General features: G+C 46.9%; 1 protein-coding gene across 1 annotated transcript in view; it reads right to left on the bottom strand.

Moving 5' to 3' along the window:
* Positions 1-19,875, bottom strand: part of MUC6 (mucin 6, oligomeric mucus/gel-forming) — a 59,611-nt gene that overhangs the window by 11,264 nt on the left and 28,472 nt on the right. The window contains exons 21-36 of the mRNA XM_054826478.1: positions 19,380-19,521; positions 18,833-18,943; positions 17,708-17,893; positions 17,024-17,263; positions 15,953-16,109; positions 15,085-15,228; positions 14,524-14,586; positions 11,545-11,721; positions 9,469-9,516; positions 8,835-9,077; positions 8,070-8,117; positions 7,312-7,629; positions 7,183-7,263; positions 5,176-5,622; positions 3,169-3,615; positions 1,165-1,611 (exon numbers count right to left, since the gene is read on the bottom strand). Coding sequence (XP_054682453.1) covers positions 1,165-1,611; positions 3,169-3,615; positions 5,176-5,622; positions 7,183-7,263; positions 7,312-7,629; positions 8,070-8,117; positions 8,835-9,077; positions 9,469-9,516; positions 11,545-11,721; positions 14,524-14,586; positions 15,085-15,228; positions 15,953-16,109; positions 17,024-17,263; positions 17,708-17,893; positions 18,833-18,943; positions 19,380-19,521 — 3,299 coding nt within the window. The remainder of the gene's footprint in view (positions 1-1,164; positions 1,612-3,168; positions 3,616-5,175; positions 5,623-7,182; positions 7,264-7,311; positions 7,630-8,069; positions 8,118-8,834; positions 9,078-9,468; positions 9,517-11,544; positions 11,722-14,523; positions 14,587-15,084; positions 15,229-15,952; positions 16,110-17,023; positions 17,264-17,707; positions 17,894-18,832; positions 18,944-19,379; positions 19,522-19,875) is intronic.

The following is a 19,875-nucleotide window of genomic DNA, read 5'->3' as shown; positions in this document are numbered from 1 at the left end:
ACACCAAAGTACTGATGCCAAAGGAAGTGGGAGCGGAGAGCAAGTACTAAAACAACAGCCCAAGCAGCTTGCGTTGCTAAATAGGAAGAAAGGAAGCATGGGAGCTGGGAACAGGAGGCAGAGCAGTGTGAAAGGCAGGTGGGAGCCTTACCAGGGTGTGAGGACCTCAGCCATGTTGAGGACACAGTCGAGGAGGGGGAAGCAGCAGGCGATGGCAGCGCGCTGGTTTTGGCTGTGGAGGGTGCAGAGGACTCTGGTGCAGGCAACACTTTTGGAGCTATGGTCCTCAGGGAAGAGGGCTTGGGCCTTAGGGTCGTAGGTGTAGGCTGGGGGCTGGTGGTTGGGGCTGCTGTGGAGAAGAGCATGGAAGTGGTGGCAGATGGCAGCCTGGTGCTGAGGGGGCTGCTGGGAGGAGGCAAAGAGCTGGGACTTGGAGACGTCCTTGTCAGAGGGACTTCTGTGCTGCTAGCAGGGCTGGCCTCTCTGGAGACAGAGGTCTTGGAGGTGCTGCTGGTGGAGGTGGCGGCGGTGGTCTTCTGGGTGGTGAGAGGCGGCACAATGTGTGGCACAGTTGTCTTTTTGTGGGTGAAGGCTGCCAGGATAAAGCACAAGTCAGCTGAGGATGAGGGCAAGAGAGGAAGGCAAAGGAGGGGGGTCAAAATCCCCGTGTACGTGGCATGTGCAAGAAAGGCAGCATCTTGCCTCACTGAGTCTTGCTTGTTGATATGAAGGAGCGGGCCTCTTTCTTGACCTCAGGCTCCCGTCTAGTTTCTCCCACAAAATGGGGCAACAAGGACAGCACCTAATGGGTGCCTTCAACACGCAAGCATCCTCAGCCTCTCCACGGAAGAGGACCCTCTCTGGATGTGCGTATTCCTCCAAGAACAGGGACAGCGTACTTTCTGCCCCCTCGCAGGCAGGCAGGCAGGCAGGCAGGCCAGGCTCCCTGGGAGACACCTGTGCCCCAAGCCATGCCAAAGGCAGGCCACACCAAATCGCCAATGCCAAAGGAAGCAGGAACAGAGGTAAAGTAGGAAACAAGCACCCAAGCAGTGAGTGTGGATGAGAAGGAAAATGGAACGAAAGATGTATGGAAGGAGGGATTGAAGCGTGGGAGCTGTAAAGGTGAGGCAAAGCAGAGCGACGGGTGGGAGGGAGCCTTACCAGGGTGTGAAGAACTCAGCCATGTTGAGGACGCAGTCGAGGAGGGAGAAGAAGCAGGCGATGACAGCGGGCTGGTTTTGGCTGTGGAGGGTGCAGAGGACTCTGGTGCAGGTGACTCTTTTGGAGCACTCGTTGTTGTGGAAAGGGGCTTGGGCCTTAGGGTCGTAGGTGTAGGCTTGGGGCTGGTGGTTGGGGCTGCTGTGGAGAAGAGCGTGGAAGTGGTGGCAGATGGCAGCCTGGTGCTGAGGGGGCTGCTGGGAGGAGGTGGAGAGTGAGAGCTGGGACTTGGAGACGTCCTTGTCAGAGGGACTTCTGTGCTGCTAGCAGGGCTGGCCTCTCTGGAGACAGAGGTCTTGGAGGTGCTGCTGGTGGAGGTGGCGGCGGTGGTCTTCTGGGTGGTGAGAGGCGGCACAATGTGTGGCACAGTTGTCTTTTTGTGGGTGAAGGCTGTCAGGATAAAGCACAAGTCAGCTGAGGATGAGGGCAAGAGGGGAGGGCAACGGAGAGGGGCAGAATCCCCGTGTACGTGGCACGTGCAAGAAAGGCAGCTCTCTGTTGCACTGAGTCACGTTTGTCAAGACAGAGGAGTGGAATTCTGGTTCCTGCCCTCAGGCTCCCATCTGGCTTCTCCTCAAAAAGGGCAGAAAAGGACAGCGCCTAATGGGTGCCTTCAACACGCAAGCACCCTCTGCGTCTCCACGGAAGAGGACCCTCTCTGGATGTGCGTATTCCTCCAAGGACAGGGACGGCGTACTGTCTGCCCCCTTCGCAGGCAGGCAGGCAGGCAGGCCAGGCTCCCTGGGAGACACCTGTGCCCCAGGCCATACCAATGGCAGGCCACACCAAAGTGCTGATGCCAAAGGAAGTGGGAGCGGAGAGCAAGTACTAAAACAACAGCCCAAGCAGCTTGCGTTGCTAAATAGGAAGAAAGGAAGCATGGGAGCTGGGAACAGGAGGCAGAGCAGTGTGAAAGGCAGGTGGGAGCCTTACCAGGGTGTGAGGACCTCAGCCATGTTGAGGACACAGTCGAGGAGGGGGAAGCAGCAGGCGATGGCAGCGCGCTGGTTTTGGCTGTGGAGGGTGCAGAGGACTCTGGTGCAGGCAACACTTTTGGAGCTATGGTCCTCAGGGAAGAGGGCTTGGGCCTTAGGGTCGTAGGTGTAGGCTGGGGGCTGGTGGTTGGGGCTGCTGTGGAGAAGAGCGTGGAAGTGGTGGCAGATGGCAGCCTGGTGCTGAGGGGGCTGCTGGGAGGAGGCAAAGAGCTGGGACTTGGAGACGTCCTTGTCAGAGGGACTTCTGTGCTGCTAGCAGGGCTGGCCTCTCTGGAGACAGAGGTCTTGGAGGTGCTGCTGGTGGAGGTGGCGGCGGTGGTCTTCTGGGTGGTGAGAGGCGGCACAATGTGTGGCACAGTTGTCTTTTTGTGGGTGAAGGCTGTCAGGATAAAGCACAAGTCAGCTGAGGATGAGGGCAAGAGAGGAAGGCAAAGGAGGGGGGTCAAAATCCCCGTGTACGTGGCATGTGCAAGAAAGGCAGCATCTTGCCTCACTGAGTCTTGCTTGTTGAGACGAAGGAGCGGGCCTCTTTCTTGACCTCAGGCTCCCGTCTAGTTTCTCCCACAAAATGGGGCAACAAGGACAGCACCTAATGGGTGCCTTCAACACGCAAGCACCCTCTGCGTCTCCACGGAAGAGGACCCTCTCTGGATGTGCGTATTCCTCCAAGGACAGGGACGGCGTACTGTCTGCCCCCTTCGCAGGCAGGCAGGCAGGCAGGCAGGCCAGGCTCCCTGGGAGACACCCGTGCCCCAAGCCATGCCAAAGGCAGGCCACACCAAATCGCCAATGCCAAAGGAAGCAGGAACAGAGGTAAAGTAGGAAACAAGCACCCAAGCAGTGAGTGTGGATGAGAAGGAAAATGGAACGAAAGATGTATGGAAGGAGGGATTGAAGCGTGGGAGCCGTAAAGGTGAGGCAAAGCAGAGCGACGGGTGGGAGGGAGCCTTACCAGGGTGTGAAGAACTCAGCCATGTTGAGGACGCAGTCGAGGAGGGAGAAGAAGCAGGCGATGACAGCGGGCTGGTTTTGGCTGTGGAGGGTGCAGAGGACTCTGGTGCAGGTGACTCTTTTGGAGCACTCGTTGTTGTGGAAAGGGGCTTGGGCCTTAGGGTCGTAGGTGTAGGCTTGGGGCTGGTGGTTGGGGCTGCTGTGGAGAAGAGCGTGGAAGTGGTGGCAGATGGCAGCCTGGTGCTGAGGGGGCTGCTGGGAGGAGGTGGAGAGTGAGAGCTGGGACTTGGAGACGTCCTTGTCAGAGGGACTTCTGTGCTGCTAGCAGGGCTGGCCTCTCTGGAGACAGAGGTCTTGGAGGTGCTGCTGGTGGAGGTGGCGGCGGTGGTCTTCTGGGTGGTGAGAGGCGGCACAATGTGTGGCACAGTTGTCTTTTTGTGGGTGAAGGCTGTCAGGATAAAGCACAAGTCAGCTGAGGATGAGGGCAAGAGGGGAGGGCAACGGAGAGGGGCAGAATCCCCGTGTACGTGGCACGTGCAAGAAAGGCAGCTCTCTGTTGCACTGAGTCACGTTTGTCAAGACAGAGGAGTGGAATTCTGGTTCCTGCCCTCAGGCTCCCATCTGGCTTCTCCTCAAAAAGGGCAGAAAAGGACAGCGCCTAATGGGTGCCTTCAACACGCAAGCACCCTCTGCGTCTCCACGGAAGAGGACCCTCTCTGGATGTGCGTATTCCTCCAAGGACAGGGACGGCGTACTGTCTGCCCCCTTCGCAGGCAGGCAGGCAGGCAGGCAGGCCAGGCTCCCTGGGAGACACCTGTGCCCCAGGCCATACCAATGGCAGGCCACACCAAAGTACTGATGCCAAAGGAAGTGGGAGCGGAGAGCAAGTACTAAAACAACAGCCCAAGCAGCTTGCGTTGCTAAATAGGAAGAAAGGAAGCATGGGAGCTGGGAACAGGAGGCAGAGCAGTGTGAAAGGCAGGTGGGAGCCTTACCAGGGTGTGAGGACCTCAGCCATGTTGAGGACACAGTCGAGGAGGGGGAAGCAGCAGGCGATGGCAGCGCGCTGGTTTTGGCTGTGGAGGGTGCAGAGGACTCTGGTGCAGGCAACACTTTTGGAGCTATGGTCCTCAGGGAAGAGGGCTTGGGCCTTAGGGTCGTAGGTGTAGGCTGGGGGCTGGTGGTTGGGGCTGCTGTGGAGAAGAGCATGGAAGTGGTGGCAGATGGCAGCCTGGTGCTGAGGGGGCTGCTGGGAGGAGGCAAAGAGCTGGGACTTGGAGACGTCCTTGTCAGAGGGACTTCTGTGCTGCTAGCAGGGCTGGCCTCTCTGGAGACAGAGGTCTTGGAGGTGCTGCTGGTGGAGGTGGCGGCGGTGGTCTTCTGGGTGGTGAGAGGCGGCACAATGTGTGGCACAGTTGTCTTTTTGTGGGTGAAGGCTGCCAGGATAAAGCACAAGTCAGCTGAGGATGAGGGCAAGAGAGGAAGGCAAAGGAGGGGGGTCAAAATCCCCGTGTACGTGGCATGTGCAAGAAAGGCAGCATCTTGCCTCACTGAGTCTTGCTTGTTGATATGAAGGAGCGGGCCTCTTTCTTGACCTCAGGCTCCCGTCTAGTTTCTCCCACAAAATGGGGCAACAAGGACAGCACCTAATGGGTGCCTTCAACACGCAAGCATCCTCAGCCTCTCCACGGAAGAGGACCCTCTCTGGATGTGCGTATTCCTCCAAGAACAGGGACAGCGTACTTTCTGCCCCCTCGCAGGCAGGCAGGCAGGCAGGCAGGCCAGGCTCCCTGGGAGACACCTGTGCCCCAAGCCATGCCAAAGGCAGGCCACACCAAATCGCCAATGCCAAAGGAAGCAGGAACAGAGGTAAAGTAGGAAACAAGCACCCAAGCAGTGAGTGTGGATGAGAAGGAAAATGGAACGAAAGATGTATGGAAGGAGGGATTGAAGCGTGGGAGCTGTAAAGGTGAGGCAAAGCAGAGCGACGGGTGGGAGGGAGCCTTACCAGGGTGTGAAGAACTCAGCCATGTTGAGGACGCAGTCGAGGAGGGAGAAGAAGCAGGCGATGACAGCGGGCTGGTTTTGGCTGTGGAGGGTGCAGAGGACTCTGGTGCAGGTGACTCTTTTGGAGCACTCGTTGTTGTGGAAAGGGGCTTGGGCCTTAGGGTCGTAGGTGTAGGCTTGGGGCTGGTGGTTGGGGCTGCTGTGGAGAAGAGCGTGGAAGTGGTGGCAGATGGCAGCCTGGTGCTGAGGGGGCTGCTGGGAGGAGGTGGAGAGTGAGAGCTGGGACTTGGAGACGTCCTTGTCAGAGGGACTTCTGTGCTGCTAGCAGGGCTGGCCTCTCTGGAGACAGAGGTCTTGGAGGTGCTGCTGGTGGAGGTGGCGGCGGTGGTCTTCTGGGTGGTGAGAGGCGGCACAATGTGTGGCACAGTTGTCTTTTTGTGGGTGAAGGCTGTCAGGATAAAGCACAAGTCAGCTGAGGATGAGGGCAAGAGGGGAGGGCAACGGAGAGGGGCAGAATCCCCGTGTACGTGGCACGTGCAAGAAAGGCAGCTCTCTGTTGCACTGAGTCACGTTTGTCAAGACAGAGGAGTGGAATTCTGGTTCCTGCCCTCAGGCTCCCATCTGGCTTCTCCTCAAAAAGGGCAGAAAAGGACAGCGCCTAATGGGTGCCTTCAACACGCAAGCACCCTCTGCGTCTCCACGGAAGAGGACCCTCTCTGGATGTGCGTATTCCTCCAAGGACAGGGACGGCGTACTGTCTGCCCCCTTCGCAGGCAGGCAGGCAGGCAGGCAGGCCAGGCTCCCTGGGAGACACCTGTGCCCCAGGCCATACCAATGGCAGGCCACACCAAAGTGCTGATGCCAAAGGAAGTGGGAGCGGAGAGCAAGTACTAAAACAACAGCCCAAGCAGCTTGCGTTGCTAAATAGGAAGAAAGGAAGCATGGGAGCTGGGAACAGGAGGCAGAGCAGTGTGAAAGGCAGGTGGGAGCCTTACCAGGGTGTGAGGACCTCAGCCATGTTGAGGACACAGTCGAGGAGGGGGAAGCAGCAGGCGATGGCAGCGCGCTGGTTTTGGCTGTGGAGGGTGCAGAGGACTCTGGTGCAGGCAACACTTTTGGAGCTATGGTCCTCAGGGAAGAGGGCTTGGGCCTTAGGGTCGTAGGTGTAGGCTGGGGGCTGGTGGTTGGGGCTGCTGTGGAGAAGAGCGTGGAAGTGGTGGCAGATGGCAGCCTGGTGCTGAGGGGGCTGCTGGGAGGAGGCAAAGAGCTGGGACTTGGAGACGTCCTTGTCAGAGGGACTTCTGTGCTGCTAGCAGGGCTGGCCTCTCTGGAGACAGAGGTCTTGGAGGTGCTGCTGGTGGAGGTGGCGGCGGTGGTCTTCTGGGTGGTGAGAGGCGGCACAATGTGTGGCACAGTTGTCTTTTTGTGGGTGAAGGCTGTCAGGATAAAGCACAAGTCAGCTGAGGATGAGGGCAAGAGAGGAAGGCAAAGGAGGGGGGTCAAAATCCCCGTGTACGTGGCATGTGCAAGAAAGGCAGCATCTTGCCTCACTGAGTCTTGCTTGTTGAGACGAAGGAGCGGGCCTCTTTCTTGACCTCAGGCTCCCGTCTAGTTTCTCCCACAAAATGGGGCAACAAGGACAGCACCTAATGGGTGCCTTCAACACGCAAGCATCCTCAGCCTCTCCACGGAAGAGGACCCTCTCTGGATGTGCGTATTCCTCCAAGAACAGGGACAGCGTACTTTCTGCCCCCTCGCAGGCAGGCAGGCAGGCAGGCAGGCCAGGCTCCCTGGGAGACACCCGTGCCCCAAGCCATGCCAAAGGCAGGCCACACCAAATCGCCAATGCCAAAGGAAGCAGGAACAGAGGTAAAGTAGGAAACAAGCACCCAAGCAGTGAGTGTGGATGAGAAGGAAAATGGAACGAAAGATGTATGGAAGGAGGGATTGAAGCGTGGGAGCTGTAAAGGTGAGGCAAAGCAGAGCGACGGGTGGGAGGGAGCCTTACCAGGGTGTGAAGAACTCAGCCATGTTGAGGACGCAGTCGAGGAGGGAGAAGAAGCAGGCGATGACAGCGGGCTGGTTTTGGCTGTGGAGGGTGCAGAGGACTCTGGTGCAGGTGACTCTTTTGGAGCACTCGTTGTTGTGGAAAGGGGCTTGGGCCTTAGGGTCGTAGGTGTAGGCTTGGGGCTGGTGGTTGGGGCTGCTGTGGAGAAGAGCGTGGAAGTGGTGGCAGATGGCAGCCTGGTGCTGAGGGGGCTGCTGGGAGGAGGTGGAGAGTGAGAGCTGGGACTTGGAGACGTCCTTGTCAGAGGGACTTCTGTGCTGCTAGCAGGGCTGGCCTCTCTGGAGACAGAGGTCTTGGAGGTGCTGCTGGTGGAGGTGGCGGCGGTGGTCTTCTGGGTGGTGAGAGGCGGCACAATGTGTGGCACAGTTGTCTTTTTGTGGGTGAAGGCTGTCAGGATAAAGCACAAGTCAGTTGAGGGCAACTGGGTAAGACAGGAAGATTGTTATGTGGGCATTTCTGGGTATAGTCTTTGTGGTACGGAATAGGCAAGGAAGGTAGGACCAGGTCCCACTAATTCTGTTTTTTAGAGATGAATGGGGCTATGACCCCAAATATGTCCCATCTCATCATGCTGCTTCTCAGAATTGCAGGTTGGTGATATTTTTAAGAATGTCCTCTAGCAATTTGTCTCCGTTTCCTTCCTCCTGGAGCTGTTGAGAGGGGAAGAGTTATCTCTGTTTCCACGTGTGATTCCCCTGGTCGTAAGTAGTCTACCACTTGCCTGCTGCAGACCGTGCTATAAGGGATCCATGGGAGATCCAAGGCTTCTGAAGGGAGAGGCATAGGCCCTGGATGACTCTTAGCTCTCTCCTGACCAGAGCCCTCACCTGTTACTACTTTACTAGGTGGAGTCTTAGCTCTGGTTGGCTCCCTTGCTACAAAGAAAGGGATGAGAGAAAAGAATGGTTTAGTCTTGGAAATGATTCTAGGCAAAACATGTTGTGGCACCTCCTCAAAGGAGGCTGTCCTGCTTAACACCAAGACAATCCAGGCATGTGGAGCCCAGTGGGTCTATGTGGGAGCGCTTTAGCCTGGAATTCAGTGTATACCTTCTTGTCCACCCTCCACTGGTGATTCTTTTGCACCCAGGGTCAGCATTGGCCAAGGAGGTGGCATTTGACCCACACTTGTCATGAGCGTGCCTGAGCCTAGGCATCCACTGCATGGAGAGCATGCCTTGTGTTATGTTTCCTACTCAAAATTGTCCTTATGTGTAAAGTGGAGTCATGTTTCCAGTGTCACTTCCTTCCTTTCCCCCTGCTGTATGTTCTCAGAGCACCTCTGTAAGGGAAGGGAGGGTGTTAGCTTGTCTCTGCTAATTGCAGGGCAGGTTCTCACAGATGTCTGTGCCCTGATAAAGGCCTGTGACCCAGAGCCAAACCCCTGAAGTGGCAAGGGAGGAGGATGCAGTCAGGGTCATGTGTCGTCCAGTCCCAGGACCTCCCTGGATCCCAGGAGTCCCATGGCAAGGGCAGTGGGAAATGAGAATGAATACCAAAACTGAAGCCTGTGTGTGACATGCTCCTTAGGAGAGAATGGTGGGAGCTGGAAGGAGCAGGCAGAGGAGCAGGAAGGGCGGGAGGGAGCCTTACCAGGATGTGATGGTCTCAACTGTGTCGAGGACAAAGTTGAGGAGGGGAAAGAAGCAGATGAGCCTGAGGTGGTAGGTAAAGAGCTGGGGCTTGGAGACATGCTTCTCAGTGGGATTTCTGGGCTGCTGGCAGGGCTGGCCTCTCTTGAGACAGAGGTGCTCTTGGTGGAGGTGGTGGTGGTGGTCTTCTGTGTGATGAGATGCTCCACAAGGTGTGACTTCGTTGGTCTTCTGTGGGTCACAACTACAGAGAGAAAAGCACCAGTTGATTGAGGGTGGCAGGGCGAGAAGGTAAGGCAAAGGAGGTGGACAATTTCCAGGCAGAAGCCCCCAGGGTATAGGGGGTAAGAAAGGCAGGACTGGATCTCACTAAGTTTTACTGGGCAAGAGGGAGAAATGGGCCGATGGCTCCCCTCCCAAAAAATATGGGGCAAGAACTGGGCCTGAAGGGTGCTCTCTGACAATTCAGCACCCCCTGCCTCTTCCTGGAGCCTCTGAGGGAGGAAGAGCCTCTCTGAACGTGCATGTCTCCCCTCCAAGGCATTCCAGACTGGGCAAGGACATCCTCTGGGAAAGCTGTATTAAGTGAAGTGGTGTCTTAGGCTAAGGGCATCTTTCCGCTCCCTCTTACTCACCTACTGGGACTTGGTGGTGCAGAGTGGTTGCTCGGGTTCCCTCACTCTCTGGAAAGTAAGGAAGAACAGGTATTAGTAATGGTTGGGAGCTAGTAAGGCTTCTAGTTAAAGTGGGTTGTGATACTTCCTTGGAGGAAGCTGCGATTGCTGGCACAAGAAAACCCAGATATGTGCACCCCAGCAGTACTTTGTGGGAGACGCATGTACTGGGAGAGAGTGTACGCCTGCCCTCCCACTACAGTAGACTTCCCCCTGCACACTATCCCAGCCTCTGGTGTCGGTTGCTAACCTAGTAACTCACGTTGTCATACAACCTCAGAGGAGACTGTCCTCATTGGCGTATGGAGTACCTGACATCCTGAAGTGTAATTTCCTTTCTTAATATTAATTTTGGGGGAAAAATTGTTACAATGGCTAGGGGGAACACATATTCTGCCATTTGTTAGTTTTCAATAAGTTATTTTGAAGCATAGAGAGATTTGCCTAAATTTGGAGAAAGTGTAAAGTATGGCCTCGAAGAGAAATATTAGGTTTAAGATGATATTGGGGTGTCAGATGCTTGCTCCATTGGCAAGACACATTCACTTGTCCATGCCCTTTCCCATCTATTTGCAATGTTAAGACAACTTGTAAGAATGCTTGGGTTTTTTTATAAGGAATACATTGACAGGTGTCTTGTGAGTGATGCTTCATCTGGCAGATATCAAAAAGTGGTATTTACCTACTGTTGTTAGTTTAGGCTTGCTGGAAGTTGTGATCTGAGATGTGGTTTGAGTAGGTATTGAGGTGGTTGTCGTTTCCTTTTTGATAATGGTCTTGAAGGGTGGTGCGGTGAACCTTACTTTTTCCGTCTCTGTTAAAGCAGCGGTTGATGAAGCAACAGGTGTAGGCTTTGTTTTAGTGGTCATGATTCTTTTTGTTGAGGTAGTTATGGAAGGGGTAGTGATGGTTGTAGTCATGTTTGGTGTGGTAAAAATTGATGTTGTATGTTCTTTTGGAATAAAGGTAAATAATATGATGTGAGTAATCAATTCATCAAATAATTAAAAATACATAAATTATGAAGAAGTTACCCATATTCCAGATACCCAGTTTTCACCCTTGATCTTCTGAATATTTTCTGTGTAATCATTTGTATTCATGTTCTCATAAGTTTGCCAAATCTTCTTCTACTTATATTTGTTTTCTATTGTCTAATATCCTTCTTCTCATTTTCTGTATTTTTCCTGTATTAGACTATGTTTTTATATATTGTTTCTAAGCAGTTAGCTTTGTTGTCACTTATTGCTGAAGACTGTATGGGCTCTTCCCAAATGACAGTTTCACTGGCTATTCTTATATACCAAATCAGCCACAGTTTCAGCTTTCAGTAATATTTATTACAAAGCTAGATAATGTCATACTATAGGACTATACTATAGGACATACTATAGGACTATACTATGTGTCCCAGTGCACAAATCACCTGTCACAGTGGCAGTCTTTGAAGTTGTGTTTTGACTCCTGTTGGACCTCTTTTTAACTCTTCTTTCCCTGATAGCCTTGGTCCAGGATGGCTTATTAGTTGAAATACAGGTTGATGGGAAGCTACATGTTGTTACAAGTCTCCAAACCCCATAGAATTAGAAAGTTATTTATATTGGAGGAGCCATCCTCCTGAGAGCAGAACTCTAGAATACTAGGCAAAGCTGCTGCACTGATACCTGTGTGATTCTGCTTTGGAGCCTGCTTGTTATTCAGAGTTAATAGGTTGGGTGCTCCTTGAATATGACTGCGTAATTGAACCAGTTGTGGAAAAGAGGCTGAAGTGGAGCTAATAAATCCATCTGGAGCTGAGCTGGCTCACTGCTTATAGAACTTCTTATGTGCTTCTCAGATGAGTCAAGTGATTTTTGGTTGTATTTTTAACCTAGTGTCTATATCCTTTCTCGTTCCATGCATTTCAATCTACACTTCTGAAATCCTTTCTGGAAGCCTGCTTTGCCTACTTCATGATTTCCTAGTAGAGTGGTATCTCAACTAGGTATAGAGTGGGTTTACTATAATATATTTTAGAGAGTAACATTAAAAACCTACCAGTTGTTGACTTTATTGTGACAAGAGGTGATGCTGATGTTCCTGAAACTGTAATTTTTGAGGTTACTGTTGGATTTGTAGTCCCAGTTGATATAGTAGCAGCAGAAGAAATACTAGGTATTGTTGGCAGGGTACTTGTCATAGAGCTGCTTGTTACTTTAGGCTGCACTGTTGTTACTAAGAGGAAAAAAAAAATCAAAATTAAAGGGTAAGAAATAGTTCTTGGTAATCTATTTATAATATACCTATATAAATTGAAAAATATTTTTGAAGTAAAAACACTGTCTTAATAACTCTTAGTAGTAGCTACATTTAAAACCCATTACCTTTTAGATGAAACATTTGAGAGAAATTATCATCTATTCCTTTGCTATTATGTGCAGTGAATACATTAAACAGGAATTCTTGCAGAAGCTTTATATTTTTTTCTTCATCACTTTAAAGTAAATTTGGCATAAATACTTGTGCATAGCAGCAGAGATGGAATTGTGTTTTATTATTCACACAGCTGACAGTATCACATTTTCCCAATACCATCTGTCTTCAGGGAAATTAATGGAATTTCTAACAAATTTAAGATCAGTATATACAGATCACTTTCCAGGATCAGGCTATAGGAGTTTGGTATACTCAGTCACATGTTTCCATGAAGATCTTTTTAAATTGTTAAAGTTTTATATGGCCAGGCACCACTAAGAACTGTGGCGAAATTTTTGTGAGATATCGTACATCATAGAATCATAGAATGGTTTGGGTTGGAAGAGACCTTTAAAGTTCATCTAGTCCAACCGCCCTGCAATGAGCAGGGATATCTTCAACTAGATCAGGTTGCTCAAAGCCTTGTCAGCCTGACCTTGGACGTTTCCAGGGATCAGGCATCACCACCTCTCTGGGCAACCTCTTCCACTGCTTCACCACCCTCATTGTAAAACATTTCTTCCTTACATCTAGGCTGAATCTACCCTCTCTTAGTTTAAAACCACTGCCCCTTGTCCTATTGCTACAGGCCCTACTAAAAAGCCTGTCCCCATCTTTCTTATAAGGCCCCTTTAAGTATTGAAAGGCCACAATAAGGTCTCCCAGAGCCTTCTCTTCTCCAGGCTGTACAACCCCAACTCTCTCAGCCTGTCCTCATAGAAGAGGTGTTCCATCCCTCTGATCATCTTCGTGGCCCTCCTCTGGACCTGCTCCAACAGGTCCATGTCTTTCCTGTGCTGAGGGCTCAAGAGCTGGACGCAGTACTCCAGGTGGGGTCCCACCAGAGCAGAGTAGAGGGGGAGAATCACCTCCCTTGACCTGCTGGTCCACGTTTCTTTTGATGCAGCCCAGGATACAGTTGGCTTTCTTGTCTGTGAGCATGCATTGCCAGGTCATGTCCAGCTTTTCATCTACCAGTACACCCAAGTCCTTCTCCACAGGGCTGCTCTCAATCCCTTCATCCCCCAGCCTGTACTGATACTAGGGGTTACCCCAACTCAGCTGCAGGACCTTGCACTTGGCGTTGTTGAACCTTGTGAGGTTCACATGGGCCCACTTCTTGAGCTTGTCCAGGCCCCTCTGAATGGTATCTCATCCCTCAGGCATGTCAAACGCACTACTTGGCTTGGTCTGCAAATGTGCTGAGAGTGCACTCAATCCCACTGTCCATCAGAGACGAGACAGAAGTCCTTATTCACTAACAGTTATTTCATTACTGATACCTGGATGTGCCTAAGTATGCTCCGCAAACACTGTTCTCTCAGTAATTTTTTTCTTAAGATGTCCAGCAAATATTTCTGGGGAAAATTTCGTTATAATTATAGTACCAAGTTATTTTTCATCATTGCATCTTATGAATGTGAAACTGACACCACTATATCATGCAAAAAAGGATACTGCTTATCTCAAACGCATACCAGGACATATATCAATGTGTAAGTACTAGTTTAGTCAACTACATGAACTAACCTATTGAAGGTGAAGATGTTTTAGGTTTGGTACTATCTCCTGTTGTGTGAAGGTAGAACAGGTTAAGTTTATGAATGAAAGCATATTAAAATATTCCAGATAAGGCAAATTGCAGATTGGATTCAAAGGATTGTGTTACATAGCGGGATAGTCTTGAAAATGCTTAATATTGCATATTTCAGTGGTAAACTTCACATCAAAGAACTTAAACAATGACAAAGAAATCGATACATCTCATAATAATAATGAACACAAGTAAGTTTTTGCTACCTTTCTTATGATTTTTATGCCTAAGGGCACCTCACTTTTTAGGGATAATGGCAACATGTTTTTTCTATGTAAATGAGATCACTAGCTGAGATCCTGGTTACACAGGTTAGAATTCTGTGATATGAGAAAAAATTGTCCTTCAGATTTTTTACTTCTGCATGGAAACCCAAACTATGCAGCTAGAGTTAGTCCAAAACATTATTTAATAAGATGTTTTCATAGAAGTAAACCATATAGTAATAAACCTTAAGTTAAAATAAGTTGTTTTTTTTTTTTAAAAAAAAACAGTCTCGAAAAAGAGAGTCCCTTAGCTAGGTCTGATCCTATTCTATATGTTTGCTTCTTTTATGAAAGGTGTTGAATATATCTGAGACCCACAGCTCTGCTGGGACAGCCCCTGACACAAATCAGAACACCAATACACTTTCAGGAAGACTCACATTTTCAAAAGTACTCGTACAATTAACATAACTTTTCATGTTGCTAACTAAAACCAGTCAGGGTCATCCAGCTTTAGTATTATAGCATTCCCTACCCTAATCTTTCTTTTAATTAGTTCTTTTCATTCCTTTATTTACAGACAGAAGTTTGACATACTAGCAGTACACTAATAGGGTTTTTTGAAGGAAATTTATGTTTGAATGAATGCTCATTAATTGAGAGGTACTAGGAAAAATACCTTCTTTGAGAATATACAAATGTGTTAGTATTGTTTTCCAGTTACTGTAGAGAAAGAGAATGAGTATATAGGTTGCTGCTTACCACATGGCATGCATCTTTCCTTCTCATGGTCAAAGTATTCATCATGAGAACAGTTGTAACAACCTGAAGAAAGGGGAAGAGAAGTTTGTTTTACATTTCTCAGAGAACAGCATTTAATTTGTATTATTTATAATTAATATCTTACATTTCCGTTATTAAAAAATTGTATCAATTGCAACATCATCTATTCAGGTAAGCATTTCCAATGTCATCCTCAGAGAAGGGTCTGCCTATGTTGCAATTTTTTTGGTTTCTCCAACTATATCCATTTGTCTAATAAAAATATTAACTGCTCTCTCCTCATGTATTCTTTTGATTTGGTGCAAGTTAGCATTTCTCCTCAAGATAGTCTGAGCTCAATATAAAGCTAGATGTAGTACAGCTACTGAATTGATTATGTATGTAAAGCAGTAGTGTTAAGGTAAAGGTCAGCAAAACTGCTTCAAAAATAGCATCAATTAGAATACCATTATTTAAATGTGGTATGACTGATTTAAGAAACAGCATTGAAAATAACTACTATGTTACTGTTTCCTGGTTTACACTAGTATAGCTTATTACCTTCAATGTTGACATATTTGAAGTTTTGATTTGGACAATTACAAGGCCTGTAATGCCAGGTGCAGTTGTCATTGTTGTAGCCATAGGAATAAGCATCATCACTTCCTGTTTTTTTATGAGAATTGTAATACTCACAATAGACAGCTAAAAAAGGCAAAGCGAGAGAAACATCAGAATTTTTCAAATTAAAGGCATTTTATTTTCAAAGGTCTAAGGGGAGGACAAAATTAATAAACAGTTTGAATAAAAGAATTTGTCACTGAAGTTATTAGCTTCTGATGTAAATTCAAATTTATGCTTCAGTGAAGTCAGTTTCTTTTTTGCAAATGCAGTATGCAGGCATTTCCACAATTTTTAAAGCATAGTATAGATAAATGTTGAAAAGAAACCATCAAAGATGATAACTAGCATTCATTTGTAACACACTCATCCTCTTTTTCCTTCCATATATGGTGTCCTGGAACACCTTGATATCTTTTTCCTGTTTTACAGTGTTCCAGTCAACACAGCTGTCTTTATTTCCTTGACATCCACTCAGAAGGTGATTTCATCATAGCTAAAATGAAACATATTTTTAAAATAATTTCATACTCCCTCTGCTGACAAACTGACAGTTCACCATACAGTGTCAGCAGAAGAAACAGTCTGCCTTCTGTGGCCACACTATTTTCTCTCTCATTACTCCATGGTAAAGAGAGATATAGTATTTTGGTTAATTTAGCACAAATGAAAACTATAGATTTCAAAACCCAAGTGACTGAAGTCAACTATTTGCCCAGAGAGAAAATGCAACTTAAGAGGTGCTTACTAAGCAATTACCTTAACTTTATCTCTTAAACCTGTTTAAAGAGAGCTGAAAGAAACTTACGACAGAACTCAGGGGTCCTCCAGTCAATGCAGATACCTTTATCTAAGCATGCCATGGCATATACTGCAATGGCATCACACATGCATTCACAGTCCCCTCCAATGTCACAACCACAAGAGTCTCGAACGCAGGCCTCATAATAGGGCATACGATTCACCTGCATTGGAAAATGAAGTAATGAATTTTCTAGGGTTCTTTTGTGCCTATTAAGGTGTTTTTCCCTGGGCTAAACAATACATGTTCCATTAAGTGACAGTAACTAGTATTTCCTCTTAACATTTGTCAAAGCAATTACAATCCCACTTCATACAAATCTCTTTAGCAAGAACGTAGAATCAACAATAGAAACTGATGATGTTTTGCCACATATGCATTTCTAAATTCATACTAGTCCTGAACATATCATGTACAGTCAGCTAAACAAAACTCAAAACCTCCACAACCATTCAGGCACAAGCGTCTAAGTTTGTCAGCTGTATATCCTCCATGGATATGCATGAGCACTGCAGCATTATCCACATTTCTCACTTGCTTTCACCTCCTGAAAATGGAGATTTTCCTTCAGAGGGCCTAGTTCTGATGAGCCTTGTGATACTTTCATTTCCACAATGTGGGCAACTTAAAACAAATAGGAGGGTTGATGATATCTCGCTCTTGGGCTGATCTGCATCTTCTAAGTAATGCTGTTGATTTACTGATGAGAACAAGTGTTTTCAGGCTTTTCTTAAGTTTGTTTTTCTAACAAAGGCTAAATGGTTTCAGAAGAGTAAACAGTGCATTGATTAGTATCAGACATCATCAACAGACTGATTTGTGACTTAAGTCTTCATTTTTTTTCACCCTGATGTTCTAAACTAATCAGTTAATGCCATACTTAGCTTCTGTGCTTACAAAAGGGCTGGTGGAATGCAAATAAGAAATGATGAAGATTAACGTAAATGAGAGCCATAAAACATTTTATATATATTTAATTAAAACAGTTTGGGGAAGAGAAAATCAAGTGTTGGAGTGTGAGCATTTTGGAAGAACACAGATTATGCCTATAAATAAAAAGGTCAAATCAATTCTTACCTTATTGTGACAGGCAGAAAAGACTTGGCTGTTGATGATGGAACATGTCTTTTCTGCCCATGCTTTACGATATGGGTTCTTGCTACAGGGGTCCACTACAAAGTATACATCCCCACAGAGAGGATTCTCTTTCCAAGAATTGACAAATTCAAATTCATTTGATGCCACATACTTGCTTCGAGTTTCAAAATCATCCTTCATATTGCCATTATAGTTCCCACACAAACCGCAAATAGTTTCCTAGATTAAATGAAATCAGTTCAGCAAATTACAATTACTTGCCTTCCCTTTTGATTACTGACAGTTTCCTGTGCTTTAGTAGTGAATGTGATCTACAAATACTCTCTCATACATTCTTAGTCTCTTGTGCATGAGGTTCTTTTCATCAGTGGATGAATGTGTTTGTCCTCTAAACTGTAAACTGTCATTATTTAGAGATCAAACCATGCAGTTGGATAAAATACAAGCACTTAGCATAAAAATTTCCTGAATGCAGTATGGTAATCACTTAAAAATCAGCCTCTAGTGAAAATCTCTGCTGTTTTGGAGAAAATGATGAAAGTGAATTGCTAGTAGCACTTCTGAAAAACTGTTGCCATCATAGAGAGTCAAGGCAGCCGTCATCAAATGTGCAGTTCAATCTGAATGGAAGGACAGTTTACTGAGGAAGTTATTCTGCAATACCTGTGTTTCTCTGGAGATCTTGATGAAGAAGTTCATGTGCTTATTCCAGATAAGAGTCATGTTGTATTTTCCTGGGATAATGATATCAAACATCAGGTGAAGGGCATTCTTTTTCACATTATATCGTACTCCAGGATTTTCCCCAGAAATAGTGAAGGTTTCATCTCGCAGTATGAATGTCAAATTCTGGAAGAAAATTTATCCGGATGTTATAACTTGTCAAGTCTCAGTATTTTCCTTACACTGTGTCACATTGCTGAAGATCAGATGCTGTCCTACTACAGAATGTCTTGACATTCCTACTTATTTTTGAAAAGTCATGGCAGTCAGGTGAAGTCCCTAGAGACTGGAAAAAAGGAATCATTGCACCCATTTTAAAAAAAGGTAGAAAGGAGGACCCTGGGAACTACTGACCTATCAGCCTTACCTCTGTGCCTGGGAAGATCATGGAACAGATCCTCCTAGAAACTGTGTTAAGGCACATGGAGGACAGGGAGGTGAATTGAGACAGCCAGTATGGCTTCATCAAGGGCAAGTCTTGCCTGACCAATCTAGTGGCCTTTCTGTGATGGAGTGACTACATCAGTGGACAAGGGAAGAGCTACAGCTGTCATCTATGTGGACTTCTGTAAGGCCTTTGACATGGTCCCCTACAACATCCATCTCTCTGAATCCAGAAAGTAGTGGTCAACGGCTCAATGTTCAGATGGAGATCAGTGACAAATGGTGTCCCTCAGGGGTCCTTATTGGGACCAGTACTGTTTAATATCTTCATCAATGACATAGACAGTGGGATCAAGCACACACTCAAAAAGTTTGCAGATGACACCAAGCTGAGTGTGGGAGAATCAGTATCTTTTGACAAAGCAATTCACTGCTGAGTCAGTAAAGTTCAAAATTGTATGACTTCGACATAGGCAAGAAATTTGGGGACTAAAACATTGACATGAGAGTTGAAAAAACAACTGATGGCAATTCCTTCTAAAACTGAAGCTCTAAGTTTAGCAAATAATTTTGCTTACAAGATATCAATTCAAAGACAAAGAAGCTAAAGCTTCCAAAAGGGAAGCAAATGTGGGCTTAAAATAGCTATTCAGTTGGATAACAGCAGAATGAAGACCTTACCCCAAGGTAAATGCTGATGGATCTGGAGCATGTAACCCCTGATTTCCCACAGATGACGTTCTCAGTAACAATTTTGAAAGAAGAAACAGGTCTATTAACACTGCAGCCATCCTAAAAAAACCAAAACAAACCACAAAAAGCACAAACCCCCAATAGATACTGTGTCTGGAGTCTTCCAACTGAAAACATGACTCTGTCATGTCATGTCATGACTCTGATTCTGCCTGTTTTGGGAGGTAATGACCTCTGATATGGTAGTCAAATTGACATCACTTCCCTAAAAGACATAGTTATTATATTATAGTTATTTATGTTATTAAGTCTAAAATTGGTTGTAATTGCACGAAAAATCTGTGTTTTGACAAGTAAAGTCTTTTCATCTTAAGTATTGAAATAAGCAAAAAATATAAAAACACATAGTGTTTATAAAGACTCAAAGTGCTCTAGTGGTTATAGGTGCATCCTAGGATACTTTCATTAGCCATTTAAATCAAGCTATTTCTTGATGCTAAGATACTGCCAAAATGAGCAGTAAGAGGCAGATTACCATAGCTAGTATGTATTCACAGTTGCCATCAAACACAAAACGCTGTCCATCAAAAGTGGTGATGTGGCCTTCTCCATACAGATTACACGTTGAGGAACACTTTGATTTCTGAACACATTTCCATTTGCCTTTTGTGCAAGTGCTGGGAGTGAGAAGAGAAACCATACTCAGACTTCAAAGAAATGCCACCTTAACCGCTTCCTTTTATATATATGCACTTTTGTATGTAAGATGTGCATTTAATTGACTGTGACTAAGTTACAATTAATGTAAGAACCATAACAAAAAGTTATGGACTGCCTAGAAAATTAATTCATGACAAAGAAGAAATCTTAAGTAATTTTTGCTTTCTTTTTTCATGAAAGAAAGAATATAAAACTCATTTATTTTTGCTCTTAATAAGAACAGATTTCACTGTTCTGTGTAGTTGCGGGAGTGGTGGTGGTTTTTTTAATACTAGTTTAGTAACTGGAAAGGGAACAAAGTACTTTGAAAA

This window comes from Grus americana, chromosome 5, assembly GCF_028858705.1.
Source record: "Grus americana isolate bGruAme1 chromosome 5, bGruAme1.mat, whole genome shotgun sequence".
Classification (NCBI taxonomy): Eukaryota; Metazoa; Chordata; class Aves; order Gruiformes; family Gruidae; genus Grus; species Grus americana.
Note: the sequence above shows the minus strand (reverse complement) of the source record. Positions and strands in the feature narration are given on the sequence as shown.